The 17,518-nt window shown below is 32.2% G+C and overlaps 2 protein-coding genes across 8 annotated transcripts in view; both read right to left on the bottom strand.

Moving 5' to 3' along the window:
* Positions 1–337: 337 nt before the first annotated feature.
* Positions 338–3,404, bottom strand: LOC115241698 (arginine--tRNA ligase, cytoplasmic). The gene is made up of 8 exons (XM_029817583.1): positions 3,222–3,404; positions 2,945–3,103; positions 2,475–2,700; positions 1,942–2,366; positions 1,693–1,834; positions 1,340–1,602; positions 1,054–1,246; positions 338–961 (listed from the first exon to the last, which is right to left on the bottom strand). Exons 1-8 carry the CDS (start codon positions 3,282–3,284, stop codon positions 387–389), a joined length of 2,046 nt encoding a protein of 681 aa, XP_029673443.1. The 5' UTR covers positions 3,285–3,404; the 3' UTR covers positions 338–386.
* A 2,174-nt stretch (positions 3,405–5,578) lies between these two features.
* The window catches only part of LOC115241699 (transcriptional enhancer factor TEF-1), a 174,684-nt gene continuing 162,744 nt past the window's right edge, over positions 5,579–17,518 (bottom strand). For 6 of the 7 annotated variants that reach the window (XM_029817585.1, XM_029817589.1, XM_029817588.1 and 3 more), the window contains 5 exons: positions 13,200–13,352; positions 10,736–10,951; positions 10,114–10,343; positions 9,800–10,034; positions 5,579–9,359 (listed from right to left, as the gene is read on the bottom strand). In XM_029817585.1, coding sequence (XP_029673445.1) covers positions 9,246–9,359; positions 9,800–10,034; positions 10,114–10,343; positions 10,736–10,951; positions 13,200–13,352 — 948 coding nt within the window. In that variant the 3' untranslated portion in view covers positions 5,579–9,245. The remainder of the gene's footprint in view (positions 9,360–9,799; positions 10,035–10,113; positions 10,344–10,735; positions 10,952–13,199; positions 13,353–17,518) is intronic. The other variant, XM_029817591.1, reaches the window with a different exon arrangement.

The following is a 17,518-nucleotide window of genomic DNA, read 5'->3' as shown; positions in this document are numbered from 1 at the left end:
AATATTTTATAATTATTTTATGCATTTTATCTAATTAAATTACCCACATGTAGTATATATTCTTATCCTTTTATCTTGTTACCAACAAACTTTAAACTTAGAACAGCAAAGTATTTTTTCTAAAACAATTATAGCAGCTTCCATAAGAAAAATAAAAATGATTACATAAAAGAAAATAAAAAAAACCTATAAAAAAAAATAAAAGAAAATTTAAAAAACTATATAATATTAGTCCTTTTGAGATTATAATTACAGACTTTTGAAATTATAATTACAGACTTCAATATAAAAATTACATTTTCATTCTTTGGAAAAAAAAATAACTTCTCTTTTACACTTTACGTAATCAAAAAGTAAAAGTACTTATTGTATTTGCTATCATCTTTTTACATTCGTGCAACAGGTTTTAAACCTAACAAAACAAAGCATTTCTCCAAAACAATAGCGGTAGCTTCTGTGAGTAAAAGACGTCCTATATGTACTTTTACAATTTCTCCAGCTTGATTCTTTTCCACACAATAGCATTTATCATAAAATTCTGTAAATGCGCATGAAATCTCATAACAAAATTCGCATAACGGATGCAAATACATATGTTCACTAATGTCAAGAACTATATCAGGAAACTTTAACAACACTTTGGCTAGTTTCCATTCTTTTTCGTGCTCCAATGAGATTGGAGTATCATGCGCGTGTTTCCGCAATTCGTCTTGCGTGACTTTCGCTGTTCTAGCAATAGAACGAATTCGAGTTAGAGCATACAATAAATATACAGCTGTATTGCCTTTATCTTCTAGCATTTTGTCGAATGAAAATACATATTCATGATTTCTGTTGTGCAACAAATCGGCATATTTTATGCAGCCATATGTCACGGATTCTTGAGCCGTTTTCAGTTCTTCTTTCGATAATATTTTATCGCGTTCTTTCTCTTTCAACTTTTGCAGTGTTCTCTTCAAACCTAAGTAAAATAACATAATAGTAAAATGAAATAATGATAAATATAAATTAAAAATAATGATACCATATTTGTAATTAAAAATGTTTTATTACCTTCGTCTAATAGCTCGATAAGTTTTACAGTATCACCAGATCGTGTTTTAAATTTCTTCTTATCTTCCCCTAAGACAACGCCGAAACCAACATGATTCATTCTATGGAAACTCTTTAAGATACCTGCCTTTTTAGCACAACTTTCTAACATTTGAAAATGCAAAGACTGGCCAGCATCTGTCACATATATCAACTGTAAAATTATAAAAATTTTGTTATAGAGTAATCTATTGAGATTCTAGATAGTAACATGTTTCACATTTACAGTATGAAACATGATACTTGCCCAATCTGCCCTTTCCTCTTCAATACGTTGTTTAATAGCAGCCATGTCTGATGTATCATATGTAAAACCGCCATCAGATTTTACTATAGTTAAAGGTATTCCAACACCATGTTTCTCTCCCCACATCACCTTTCGTCCGTTATCTTCTTCTAACAAATTTCTTGATTCTAACTCTTTGACTATTAATTCCATATGTTTTTGATAAAATGATTCACCTCTCTCTATTAATTTGATATCTAGTCGAGTATACACTTTCTCAAATTCTGTATCAAACAGAGGAATAATTATTTTAGAATGATTGTTTTCTTTCATAATCAAAACTACTGAACACAACTGATGTGAACTCTATTTACCTTGTCTAGATACATCACATATCATTTTCCATGCTTTTATTATATCGAGATCAAAAGTCTGTAATTTAACGACACATTCGTATGCACGTTTCTTGAATTCTTCATCTGAGTCAAATCTGATTTTAGATTCTTTATAAAAGGCCTGTATACAGATGTGCAAATATATAAATGATCAATACATTTGTTTTTAAAATAATTCTAACATTATCGCTAAAAATATTAAGCACAAAAATATGATTATATAGTTACCTGAAGATCTTGAATTGCAGGAGCAACAGTGGAATAATTGGGAAACTTATCTTGAAGATGGGCTATTAACATACCAAACTGTGTACCCCAGTCACCTATGTGATTGAGTCTCAACACATTGTGTCCTAAATATTCTAGTAGCTTTGAAATACTATCCCCAATTATAGTAGATCTTAAGTGTCCTACATGCATTTCCTTGGCAATGTTGGGACTGGAAAAATCCACAATTACCCTTTTCTTCTTGACATATGGTGGAGGAACGTCACCGATCTCCAGCCAATTGCTTAAAGCAAGTTGTCCAAATTTACGCTTTAAATATATATTTATATATCCTGCACCAGCTACTTCATATTTATCAACAAGAGGGGATTCTTCCAACTTGGACATAATGTTGTTAGCCACATTGCGTGGAGCTACTTTATTACCTGCAATAATACACAATAATTATGTTTATAATATGTATGTATCCTATGTATATGTATAATATAATTTATATACATTTTATTGAATAAAATATTAAGAAATTTTTTTACCAGAACTATTCAATTGTTGTGCTAAAGGCATAGCACTATTACATTGATAATCTCCAAATTTGGAATTACTGCTGACAGTCACTATTATTGGTGGATTTAATACATCAGGATAAGCAGCAGTAATAGCCTTCCGAAAGATTTCACAAAGAGTATTATTTATACTGATTACATTGCTTTGAGATGTGTTAGACATTGCTGATGCTTTGTTTCTTTCTGCTTCTATAGTCTAGGAAAAATAATTAGAAAAACAAATATATATTAGAAATAAAGTTTTAAATAGAAATTCTCTCAATTACAACGATATGTAGAGTTTGGATAGCTACTGTCAGAAGCCGTGTTCCAGAAATCACTGCCAGAAAGAGAGAGAGAGAGAGAGAGAGAGAGAGAGAGTACTGGATATTTATAATATACATTACGTGAACTATAAATTTCCAGTACTGGCAGTGAATTTTGAAATTGTAAAAACTTACCCTTGTAAGTATTGCTATTCTATGCTTCAGCTTGATATTCTCTTGTTGTAATCTTTCAAATTCTTCCTTACTTACGTCGGAAACAATCTGCGAAGTATTATTCATGACATTCTGATACAACCATTCGATTTGTTGCTTTAAATGGACTATCTCTTCTTCCTGCAATATTGAATATGTACATAAGTTGTATAACCTCGCAGTGATCTGAATTAATCCGCGTAAATTTGTAACGGAATAACGTGGGGAATATTAAAAATAAATCGATAGAAGTATTTACCGCTGCGGTTGCTCGTTTCTCAAATATTTGCCAATTCGATATTATTTCTTTAATTACAGACATTATTTCTTTAACTTTTATCGAGAAGCAACCACGTGGTTAGTTTAAACAGGTACCGCTGGCACAAAACACCTTGCAAATCAAAAGAAGAACATATATGACAATGTATATATATGGAAGAACACGTACAATTTTTATAATTTTATTATTATTATATATTTAATTGTTTTTTAATTTTATGAAGATAGTCCAATTAGCGGATGTCATTTGAATCAAATTCTTTAATCAATTTAAAATTTTTTCTTATATAACTAAAAAAATGTCGAGATAAAAATCATTATTTATTCCAACTTTCAATTTTCTCTATCACAAATTAATCAAACTCAAAATTAAAATTTTATTAAAGTCTATCCTATCGGAAATTAAAACTCCATATTTTGTTATTCGTTTGACTCTCTAAAATTTTGTTCGCGAAATATTTTTCCTTTCAAGTATATATATATATTTTTTTTCTTTTTCTTTTTTTATATCTATCCAATATAATCTAAGGGGGGAGGGGTGGTCATGTTGTTCATTTTGTTCTTAATGACCGCGTTCAACAGAGAAAGCGCTCAGTTATCGTCTTGTCAACACTTGACGTTGATTCGTTGGTTCTAAAAATAAGAACCAATCACATTCGATTGCTACTAAGCGGTTTTCTCTGCTGAACGCGGCCAATCACTTCCCCTTTTGCATTTTGCTTTGCTATTATTTTATTTCCCGCACATAAAATAAAAATGTTGTGCGCATGATTAATATAAAGGGGAAATCCTATCCGTCAGTAGAGTAGTTTTGAATGACCAATCAGAGCAGAAGAAGCAAAGCTTTTTTTGTCCTGATTGGTCAATTAAATGTTACTCACTCTATCTAATGGGTAGGATGTCTGAATGCACCCTAAAATGATCATAGCAAAGTTGGAACGAAATTGGAAGCGAGATCGGAGTCCAGAAGAGATATAGAAATAAATTTAGAAAGTTTCTGGAAATAAAGATACGTAAGTACGCAAAATATATAATTTAATAGGATATTAATAAATAGTCTATAATTGCAAATAATGAAAAAATTTATATTATTTAATTTAATAATGATATTTGATTTTGAGACAAAAAGAAAGAGAAGGAAGGAAAAAAGAGAGGGAGAAAAAATCTTACTCGTAAACTATATATATATGAAAAATGCGGCGATAAACAGCAAAGATGTAGTAAAAATACGATACCGTTTTATATCAATCATTTATTTTCTCCATACAAATTATAAACATGTTTTTCAAATACTGTACATATATACTGAGTTCTATTATACTTTTAAACCTCTAATTTTAATGATATATCATTTTATTTATTTTCATTTACTCGTTAAAACAACTACTTTGATCCTCATTTCGTTTCATTTATGATAATATACAGGTAGATCTTATTTCCTTTTTTTTCCTCCAATCAATATCTTTTTATTCATCTTTACGATCATCAAGCTCAATTCTTTGATATGGCAGTTCCAGGATATGAATAAATTGAAGAATTCCAAATTTAAAAGCTGCAATTCCTCTAATTTGCCAATTAGTTAACTGGATTGTGTATTTGTTGCAGTTAATACTTTCATAGAGATAAAAGAAATAAATTTAATAAGAGAAATATGCAGTTTAAAATATAATTACGATTTTATATTGCTTTTTCATTATATGTAACAATAAAAACTTTAAGAAACACAAAATATTTTTAGTTATAAATTATTAAATATATATATTTACTCATCCATTTATATAACTTTTTGATTATAATAAAATTATAAAAAATATATTTCATAGAGTAAGAAATATGTATTTTCCATTTTTAGTAAAAAAAAAATTGCTTGATAATATATATAAATAGATAAATAAAATACAATTTGAGTAATTATTTTGTTTCTTAACTTTTGTATATAAATATAATTTATAATATGCACATATAACACTTCGTGATTTAACATTTAGTGCTGATTCAGATATACATGCCGAACAAAGATATGCTAATAAAAGTTGAACATCAAAATATATTTTCCTGTATTAAAATATCTGTAAGAAATCTGCAGAAATCATGATCTCTATGAAAATATTGATTTTTGCATACTGTTATTTCGAAATGTGAAACTGGATTGATAATGAGTTGAAAGCAAAAGTTTCTCTTTTGCGATAGCACTTGTTACAAAAATGTAACTGCTGGAACTTGAACAAATTTTCATGGTCTTTGTGTAAATATATACAAAGATATTTAACAAATTTGAATCAATCAATCGATCGTATCGTATATATTGTGTACAGTGCGAGTTATCTCTTTTTCTTCTTTTTCTTAATCTACTTCTGCATTTTGTATCTTTTTGTCGGGCCTCGATTTTCGATATCATCAATATAGACTGAAAGAGTACTATTTTCTATCTTCACAGAAGACATAGATAAATATATATTTTCATAATCTTTTCTTATAAATGTAATTCGCTTACTTTAAAATTATTACGCTTAAATGTCAATAATATTAGTGTCGGTGCTCCTTTTTTCCAATTTCAAATTCCTTTTTTTGAATTTTACAAAATAAAAATCTACACGACCAAATTTTTGTGAGTATCTTCCAAAGATATTGCGCAATTTTGGAAATAACAATACATTATTAAGCAATTCGATATATAACCACGAGACGCTGTCTTGTTCATTATAGATATGTAACATTGTAAAAACATTACATATATTATACATGTTATATTTATCGAAATGACTACAAATTGTAAAATAAAAAACTTTATTTTCAATAGACATTAAAACAAAATATTGCAAAAAAGAAGAACATCCATGTAAAGCGTGATCGTGGTTACAATTCCAGTTTGATATGCAAGCGATTCTGCAAAAAATCACAATTTATATTGTCAAAAGAATATAAGTAATAAAAAACGATATGAGATGAATTACTACTGGCTACTAGTGTTCATTTGATAAAAATATTATGAAGAATCACTCTCGAGAATCATACAAATGAATATATTGTCAAAAAGTAAAAAAAAGAGGGAGTTACTCTCTTATTTATTTTTTTATACTCTTATCTTTTTTTACTTCTGAGAGTTACTTTCAAATGAACACCAAGCTTATAAAAAAAAGAAAAAAAAACGGTAACAATAAGTAAAAGATATGTGAAAGCTGCCAGTTAAAAAAAAAAAGAAAAAAACATTCACGTATCAATTAAATATAAATTCCTTTCTACTCCAGTCAACCATATAGTAAATTCACTTTTCACCCCAAATAAAAAGCGACATATTTCTGACTAAAAGAGATCAAAATACATTGCCACTTGTTCCATAAAAGTTAATTAAAGTAAGAATACAGTAAATAATATTTTCTTAAAATATACACAATCTTTTCTTGCTTATATTTTACTGCTCGATAGGCAAGTTCTGTTTCAGAAACACACAACAGATTGGATTACAAAATAAGTAAAAATTTTCTGTGCATTTATACACATAATTATCTATATGAGAGATGCGATTAAATAAAGTCAGCTGCAGGGTATGGTCCTCTACTCGTTTAAACAATTGCCACTGAATTCATGAAAAATCTCTGTATGTAAGTTCTCTATGGTCCATGTATGTGAGAGAGACGCATAAATTATATTATTAAGTACGAAATATTTTTGCAGTATGGGGCATTGTCTTATCAATGCTCTGTAAAATACTTTTAACTTACAGAGATTTGCAGAATTGTATTGAAATCAGACAATCGAACAATATATTGTAATTCAAATATCAATGTTTCATGCCACTATAACAATTGTCAAACGTGTGTGTGTGTCTTATTTTACATTTTTCGAGATAGATTTCAATACACTCCTGGTGAAAAATGCCAAGGTCAGGTTTCAGAGAGATCTAAGTCCTTATCACATAGCTATATCCCATGATGGTGGCCTATTCTGCTATTTGTAATCGATGTAATCTGATATATCGCTTGGTAAATGTGTAGTAGAAAGATAAAAACAAATGAAGTACACTAAATAAGAAAAATCATTCATCAGTAAGAACTATAGAAAATGATCTTAAAATACAAAGTAAGGCGATTATAAGAAATACAAACACATCCCTCTAACCTAAGTGTCGCTGCCTAATCAGAGTGGGTGGATTTGCACATTAAAGTGCGTTTAAAAGATTGAATTTTTAAAATATATAAAAATGATCATCATCCTTCTTTTCTACCGATCATTAAAGGTTAATGATCGTTGCAGCAAACATTTTCACAATGATACTAATTCTTGCAAGAACAGTTTTGCAATAGAGCTTAAAGAAACACATTGTTGATGCACGATGTTTTGTTTTTCTTGTGTGTTTTTGATCTAATTCTGATAAAAACAATATAATCGTAGTGTAATTTATGGTACTTAAAAAGTCATAATGGCATATCTCTCGGTCAAACCTCCTTTCTTTAAAACTTAGAAATCACTTAGATAACTTTATACACGTTCATTTATAACAATGTAAATCGTAATCATTGCATTAATATTTAACATATATATTCTTATACATAATATATGTATATCTGTGTATGGATGTCTTGTCTCGCGATTCTCTATCATCTAATTTAATAATAAAACTATAATACTAAATCATGTTGGGGTACCATGCCTTTCCGAGATCAGAGTCTGTTTCTTTGTTTTCTTGCTCTTGTTGCATCGCTTATATCTCTTTACATAGTTTTATACCAAAATTTATTGTCGATTTTAACTTAATTTATTGTATCCCCTTTATTAAAATCTCGACGAATTCGCCGATTAAATGGATGATGTGCGATCATAAAATATATATGCGATATTTTTTTATATCTATTTTATTATAAAATTTATAACTGTAATATATCTTAAAGACATTGTCTCTAGCGCATCTGCAAGAATCTCTTCTTACAATATGTCACATAAATACTTAGAGACTTAATAAGTTATTAAAAGTATAAACTTTGAATCAAACTCAAGCTCGGGCTGGCCAGTACTCTATTGTACGTGTGTGTGTGTATATATATGTATATGTGTATGGGGTCCTTTTTAAGGAGTTTCAAGGAAAACGTTCGCAACATATTTTGTCTATCTTATTTTGCAGCATCACAAAAACACGCAAAAATTCCAGGGGATATAAAAATGAAATTTTTGTAGCATTTAAAATATCTATTACGTAATACTTTAGGTTCCTCATCTTTAATTAAATCTCTCAGCTTTAACTTTGTCCCTTAGCATTCACAACCGGTTTGTAAGCGACTGAAATATTGTTTGATTTTTGTTTGATCAAAACCCATTTTTCATTGGATAATATTTAAATTTACAAAAAAATTAACATGTTTATCATTAAAAAATTCGGATTATACTAGAGTATGTCTGAGTGCAGACAAAATTATACCATACCAATTTTTTAATTCATTCAGATCGTATATCGAGGATATATGTTCTATTTATAACATTCATTAGTTGCCCAATATTTACACTTGTTTATAGAATAACTTTTCTAACACCATCGATCGAATATTTTCCATAGAAACTCACCCAACTATGGACGCGAAAATATTTCTGTTTAAGTGTAAGCATGTTGTGTTATATCCATGTAATCACGCCATATATCGCGCGCGCAATGTACAATCGAATTTTTCTATTCTAAGTTTTTCTATTTTAATTTTTTCTTCTAAATGAGTTGTTTTTCTTTAAGTTAAATTTCCTCTCTTACCCTGCTTTCTCATTATATTACATTACATTTGTGTTAGAATGAGAAAGAGAGTGAAAGACAGAATGCATATTAGAATAAAAGAAATACTTGCTTCCAATGATCTTAGAATAGAGAAAATCGATTAGGATGTGTGTATATATTTTTATAGTGTTATTGTATGTGTGTGTGTGTGTGTGTATGTATATGTGTATATATACTTATGGATGATCTTTATGTGATGGTAGGCACTGATGGGGGTGGATGGCTGCATGGCGAGCAGGTTCAAGCAGGCTAATCTTGGACCAATCTGTATATGTGATGCTGAGCACCGTGTTCAGACGTCGATACTTCGAACACGTATGCTGTGCATAATAATGTTTCCTGCGTATCCCTGTTCGTGACAACCTGAGAAGGTAAGAGATAGAAAATGAGAAAAATATTGCCATCCATTTATTTTATAATTCTTATAACGTAAATTTAACTACTTATAACTCTGATTTTTTTTTTGTAAAACATATTTTATTTGATATAAAATCGAATATATATTACAAATAAATAGTTATAATACCCGAAAATCGTTGATTCCAATAGAATACTCTTTGTATTTTAATTGTAAAGAATTGTAAAATCAGAAACATTAATCTAAAATTAATAAGATTTGTGGGCGTATTTTGAAGTACGCGCAATTGGACTTAAAAAAAGTGAATAAATAAATATATAAATAAATGACCGGTTGAAAGAGACCACCATAAGATGACTTAGTATAAACGGTTTTAAATATCAATTTAAAGATATAAAGAATATATACTATATAAATTAACATGACGATAATGTCATCAACGCACCTGGAGGATGGTGAAGTTCTCGAGAACGCTGTTCATCATGTACTTCTCTGGCAGGTGCTTCAGTTTGTGGATGAAATTAATCATATACTCGCACATAGGTGAACGGCTAATACGATAAACGAACCTGCCATTTTCAAACCTGGCATACTCCGTTTCCACCTTTTCGACCACCTGCTTTCCAAATGAGCACACTTTCGTCGAACACGTTATCGTCATGTTCTCGTTGCTCTCGTACCTATCGCAATACAAAATACAATGCAAATATCACATCGGACTAGAGTCATATAAACGACGAAAAGGTATATGTTACTCACTGGCTCGTGACGCCATAGAATGCTCCAGCTTCGTCTTGGATGTTACTATTGAGATCAGCCCAAAACTTAACGAGAAAGAAAGCTGCCTGTGGTCCTTTGTCGTAAAGTTCTTTGAGACCACCCTTCTTTTCGGGGAATTTATCGTATATCTGCTTAACATCGACCGCTTCTAATAGCGGATCCGCGTAGGTTGCGGAACCCCCTATATGCACGAATAGGTGTTTGTGGTACTAGAAAAAAAAAGAGAGAGAAATTCAATCGTGTGATTGAGACGTTTATTATAATTCGGCTGTATCGTCATCAACTATCTGAAAACCTGAACGGCAGATATTTTATTGATATTGTAGTTGATCAAAGAAATGACTTTTGTGATGTAGAGAATCATCCTCTACTTTTAGTCTTTAATTTAATCATTTAGAATTAAGTTCTCCTAATTTCTAACTCTCATATTTTTTATCGGATGCCAATAAATCTTGAAAAAATAATTTCTTGAAAATACATATATAGCGCTTGCAGTTTGTATTTTTATGTCAAGGTATATAATTGGATTACTTCGAAATCTTTCCTAACTAATAGATCTTATTCTTCTTATATTACTAACTATGACTTAGGCATTACTCACAATGTCCTGGTCTCTTTGCTGCTCCATGTATGCCGAGAACTCGACAAGCCTGAGTTTGTGAGTCGCGATGGCGCGTCCTTCCCATGGCGGTGGAGGCTGTGCCTGGACTATGTCACCGCTCGAGACTGCCGTTGCCGGTTTCCCGGTGTAGGCAGGTTGAGGGAACGGCTTGACATCCTGGGACGTTCCAGGTTGTAGGCCTGGTTGCCAAAATTGCTGAAAATATTGCGAGTTTAGGCGATATGTTAATATCGTAATGATTAACAATCAGCCAATTTCTATGCGCTTGATGTGCATTAATAATGACTCGTTTATTGCTATTTCATTAATATAAAATAATTGATACGATAAGATCTATGAATATAGCAATATGATTATACTGTACTATAAAATCGCATTAATATTAATATAAAACAAATAAATTTAATATCGAGAACATAAAAAGCACAAAGAAATTGACGAATTTATTTCTCTTAAATTATTAAGAAAATTTAAACGTGTATTTTCAAGATTTTCTCGAATTAATAATTGCGTTAGATATATTATAATTTATATATAAAAAAATATGTATCATATAAACATTGTTTTTCTTATATTTTTTTATAATATTACATAAATAATACGATTAAATGTTTCGGTAACAAAAGAAAACTTCACAAAATTTTCTGATTTTCCGTAAGCCATCGAGCCGTCGGGCGAGGAACGAGCGATAGAAAACGAAATCAACGAACACAAGTAATAAAGAACAACAACAACACAACAACAACAAAATACTAATCATGTTATTATATAAAGAGAAAAAAAAAGACAGTTTGACAAGCTACAACGATATTTCTCGTTATGCACATATGCCCAATGTATACATACATATATGTATGTAAACATATAACGCGCGCGCGTGTGTGTGTGTGTGTGTGTGTGTGTGTGTGTGTGTGTGTGTATGAGAAACGCCTAGATGATAGGTATGTATAAGATGAGAGTGACGGACAAATTCAACAATACACAACAAGGGCCCCCAGGGGCAACGTAGCAGCAGCGGAGAGCCAGGGGGGTTTTGTCACTTTTGCGGGGGATGGTTAGTTTTTGACGCAAAAGCCTTAACGCGATGAAGAAAACAAAATTCGCAGTTGATGTTACAGAAACACATTTTTCTTCCGCCGTTTGTTCTTGCTCTTTCTTAATCAGAGATATGAAAAAAGCACGAAAGAACAAAACAAAAGCAAAAATATAATTAAAAAAGGGATGAGAAAGCTAACTTTTCCTTACCGCTTATAATCCATCAATATTATTTTTTTCTTCTCTTCTTTATGCAAAAGACAAGATAAAAACAACGCAGTCAAATCTGATTCAGAAATCCAAAAGAATTCAATTTCATATTTAAGACAAGGAGTTGTTAATTTCTCTTTTTGCAAACACGTACCGCGCATCAAAAGTAATTTCAATCTATTTAATGATGCTAAAAATTGTACATTATTATACAACAATGGCCTTATATGTAAGAGCTAATGTTGAATATTTTAATCGAGATCTTTTCAATGCACGCATGTAATTTCTATAAATGCAACGTTGTTAAGTCAGTACCATTCGCTATAATCCTTCTCTGGCGTATCAATTTAATATATGGTATTATCTCAAACTTTCGTGAAAAGCACAAAAAATTGATTGTCAATCGGCAAACCACGCGGTACTGATCGCCTTTAACTATTAAGCGAATTAGCAGTTATCGGATGAAGCGGTTAGAAACAAGTCATGAATTTCAAAATAAGAAGCTAAATCGGTAATACTGATAATAAAAATAAAATATCCTTAAAGACGACGAGACATTTTATGTCTTGTATTTTCATCTGTTAATGTATGAATGGTATCACTTAAATTCATAATAGTTTCCCCCCAAATGCATTATAGTATTTTAAAAATATATCATTTATTGAACACTGGTATCACGAAGTTGTTTCTGTCCTTTTTATTCGAATAAACAATAACTGTCATTTATATCAATTCTTTCGCCGCTAAATTCGCTTTTATGTTTTCATTAACAAATTAATCGTATCTTCTAAAAATTAAATATTTCGAAATTATCTTAAAAAATGTCCCTGAAACTCAGTTTCATGAAGTGAATTCAATTTCAGAGTTTCATGAAATGTAATAGAGATCTTTGATGACAATAATGAGCTTAACGCGTTTTCAGGGCTTAGTACATGAAAATCGATCCAAGAGAGAATACACTATTAAAAATAGTTCATACAATGAAGCAGAAGAAATCGAAATTACTTGTTTCACATAAAAGTGACTCTATCATGCAAAACCAGTATTACTGGTGATTAACTTAATTACTCTGTACTTCACGGCGTCTCGTCGTCTCACCGTAAAGCTCGTGGCTCTTTTGAAAAGAAAAAGACCGATGAAAAAAAAAAAAGAAAAAAAAGGTCTCAAGGGGTTCCTCTTTTCCGATATCAGGACTTACCGCTCCGGGATAGGAGACAGGGGTGGAAGCAAGGGCAAGGGGCCCCACGAGAGCGGGGGGCATCTTGTTGTGTATCGCACTTCCAGCTGATACTATCTGGGCGCTCGACATGCTCGACATTGTCTGGAGTGCCTTCTCCTTGGCGGCATGATCCTGACAAATTTTCAGACCGATTACCACGTTATGCCGGACGAAATAGTATCATATTATCGATATATCTGCTTGTATCTTTTTTTTTTTTTAATTCTAAGCACTACGTCGAAAAGTCGTCGAGACTAGATGGATTCTAGAATGATGCATTAATATAAGTTTTGCCTCAGAATTTACTAGAACAAATTTAAATAACAGAACAATCTGACATGATTTTTATCAAAAATATGTTTTGACGAAAGCCGGAAGGCAATTCCTTAATGCAATATCCTTGAAATTATAAATATTGTCAAAATTCTGAGAAAACAAAGCTTATTTTACGATAAGCTTTTCATTTTAAAATTATTTCTAAATAAAAAACAATTAATGTGTCGATAAATTGGTTAGGAATAAATTGATTTTAGATTGGTAAGAGAATATGTCATTTAAGTTTTAAGATATGATTATTTAAATTAATACAAAAGTTATATATTTTCTATAAAGTATAAAATATATAACAGAACATATAAATATGTATAATTAAAATAACAAATTTTTAATACAAGAATCAATTCATGTTTTTATATAAATATTTAACAGCGTATCCGATAAATTTTGGTACGCGTTTTTTTTTTTTATCGTTCACTTCGTGGAGGGACAAACGCGATGTCGATTGAAAAATCGGAGAATTCGCGACATTCGGCACTCGCGATATCAATCAACAGCCGGCAAATAAATTCGTAACATTCTCAATGATGCGAATCAATTTGCCGCTCTCGAACGCGCGATTACCAAGCACCCCTTTTTTTCTTCCCCCGCGATAATTTTTTTTTTTTTTTGTTTCTGTCCATCGCGCGTCGCGTCGCATCGTCCACGATGAAATCGATCGCGATCGCGCAATGCAGTTGATTGCAGAAACAACCGGCGGCGGGGCGAGTCCGGTTGCAACAGAAATTCGCGAGAATTCGGCGCGCTTTTATCGGAAAGCCGTCGTTTTAATCAGCGCCCGACCGAAAATCGCTGACGAGGCGAACGAGAGATGGTTCGTTGCCGTGACGTTCGGAAAATTGCCGTGCCCACCACCATCATCCAATCTCTCCTCACCGATTCACCTCCGCGCTTATTCATCTCACCCTCTCACCCCGTCCCCACGGGGATTTTCAATTTCGTTCATAAATCCGTAATGGAGGAGTCACTACGAGTGCCGGTCGACCGGAATGAAGCGCCGCCCGCGTAACGATGCGAGCAATAAAGAATTTAGCCGACGGTGCGACCGAAAATCACGGGTTGCATTTTGCTCTCGACGTTGTTTACGCCCCTCGCGTGTTCGCTTCGCAGCACACAAAGAGCTGCCGCCGTTCCTATTATTTACCGGTTTTTCGATCAATCCACAGGTGAATTTTATTTTAAAAAATTATCCATGCGTAAGACTATTGATAGTGCCTGATTAGGAAATAATTGAAAATAAAAGCCTCACTTCCGATTGAACTTGAAAATTTTAAATAAATAATATTAACTTTAGTTAATTTCATGTGAATTTTGCTTTAACAAAATTTTTACTTAGGACTAGCAATGTATAAAAGTTAAAGTTATATATCCTCAATTTAAAAATTGGGTAATGTTTAGTTTAATATCCATACGTTAAATAAGCATGCAATGAATTAAAAATGAGAAGCATTTAAAAGACGGGAAAGAAAGAATTAAAAATGAGATACGTTTAAAAGACCGTAAGAAAGAATTTGAATAAAAAAAGAAGTGCCTTGCGGGTATTTCAATAAACTTTACAGCTAATTAATTTAAAAAATTTCGTCGCGCGCGCGTATATATTTCCTATATAAACAATCAATCTCTATACGATTTCGCTATACTGGGAGTTTTTTTTTACAAGTACTTGTAGCGTACTATTTTTTAACCGGACTTATTACAATGAAGACAATTATTAGACAAGTCCGATAACGCATCTTTGCAATTAACGGGTTATTGTGCAACGATAGAGATTTTATTTTATTGAAAAGAATAAAAGATTTTAAAATTATATCTATGTTTTTATATATAACTTTCGTGATCTCCCAATTTTTATAAGTTTTTAAACTTATAAATTTGTTATTAAATTCGAATAGATAGCAACCTTGGATAAAATATTCAATTATTTTCTCTTAAGTTTCGGAAAAACATCATTATAACAGCATTATGCGCAATGCGCAATGCGCTTTCCAAAACCACACATACACATATACATACCGGATGTTCTTCCTAATTAGACTCTAATTTAATTTATTCTAATTTTTTAATTTTTATTTAAAATACATTTTTTTAATACAATCGATGCAACAAATTGGCAGATTAACCGTCCTGTAAGATCGATTTACAAAGCGGTTTTCGGCCGTGCGCGAATTTCGCCGGGTAGAATGCAATTTTTTATAAATGTTGGATGACATCGATTACCCGCGAAAAGTCCATTTTGCTGTACGGGCCGTTGCTCACGTTGTGCGGAGCGCGCGCTGAATTTGCAGCAGAAAATCAATTCGGTTAATTGAGAGGGTGCAGTCCGTGTCGCTTTTTTTAATTTCCACCCTTCGTCCCACACGCTGCCGCTTTTCTCTCTCTCTCTCTCTCTCTCTCTCTCTCTCTATGCCTCTTTCTCTCTGTCTCTCTCTCTGTCTCTTTCTCCCTCTCTCTCTCGCCCTTCATCTCTCGAATACACGCCAGGAATGCAGAGGATTGGGCGGGTAACGGGTTGGACATGTTTATCGACATTCTGAAACGCTGCCCGTTTTTGGGCACCCCCTCCGCGACCCCTTTCTACAACCGCTACAACCCCCGTCCACCGCCCCGTTATCGGGAGTACGTTTACACCGCAACAATTAATTACGCCGTAATGCCCGGTGCAATTATTTCCAAAATAGATAAAACGGTGGATGCGATCTCTCTCGATAAACTGTGATAGTCGGTATAACCTCGTTTGATGGGCGCGGTGCGTGTAAAATTCGCGAGCACAAAAGCTAAATCAAACCCGCGTAAAACGTATTACGCGTTGTTAACAAAATGAAAAGAAAATGACAAATGTGAATAAAATGATTAAAAGAAAATGACAAATGTGCTGGAAGAAATACAATAAAATTAAAATCGAAAACTTTGGGAATAATTATTCAAAGAGTGTAATATATTTTTATCGTGCGTTTAGCAGTGAATAAGAAAAGGGATTTAAGCATCGTTTAAAATTTTAATTCCTTTTCTTGTTTTTGTATTGCTGTTACGAAATCTGGCAGGTAAAAACACACGGATTTTAAAATTTATGAGATATAATGATGTGTCTCAATCATGAAAGAATATTTAAAAATTATTTCTAATTTAAAAAAATATCTAATTCAAAATATCTTTAAAATTAAATATCCTATATTTTAGGTATAATATAAAATTTTATGAAGAAAGATCACATATTGGAGAATCCTTGATTCAATGCTTCATGGGTTTATAATTTTGATTTAATTATGTAAGTTTCGAGATATAATTTCGTTTAAATCGATGTTGCCTCGTTTTAAAAGACGCAGAATACGAAATCAAGGAATACGATTTGCATGAAGACGATAGCGTTTGAAATGTCATAATACAAAACGTCAGTGTCTCACACTTGTGAGACATTTTTTCTCTTCCCGGACGAATAAATCGTGCAATCCGCAAGGGGGCAGCAACCCCCTTGAGCAACAAACAAAAGCCGCGGCGGGGCGTTCACCCTTCCTGAAAAGCGGAAACCAGAAAATTACGTCATGGCGGCCCGTACACCCCATCCGCTACTTTCCTGAATAATGTCCGCGGTATGCGGCTACTGCAGTTGCAGTTGCTGTTGCAGCTGCGGTTGACCATACTCTTAAAAACGGAAACCTACGCAAATATTTCATAAATGGCACCGCGTAGCACGGAACCGCGCGCGCGAGAACAGACGACATCTTATTACACGAATGTCGCATGTGTAATTAAAATTGTTCGAGGAACGCCGGCGTTTTCCTGAATTTTTTGTGGCTTTTAAAAGTCGCGGCGTACAATGAGACATATAAAAATAATAACAGGAATATAAAAAAAATTAAACATATATATTATCATATGCAGAATGAGTCGCGGCTACATCAAAATGTGTAAGATGAGCAGATTTATTTAAGCTTGAGACAAAAATCCTTACGGAAGAAAGAGTG

Source organism: Formica exsecta, unplaced genomic scaffold (genome assembly GCF_003651465.1).
Source record: "Formica exsecta isolate Colony F162 unplaced genomic scaffold, ASM365146v1 scaffold504, whole genome shotgun sequence".
NCBI classification, from domain to species: Eukaryota; Metazoa; Arthropoda; class Insecta; order Hymenoptera; family Formicidae; genus Formica; species Formica exsecta.
The sequence above is the reverse complement of the archived record's forward strand: the minus strand, read 5'-3'. Positions and strand labels throughout refer to the sequence as shown.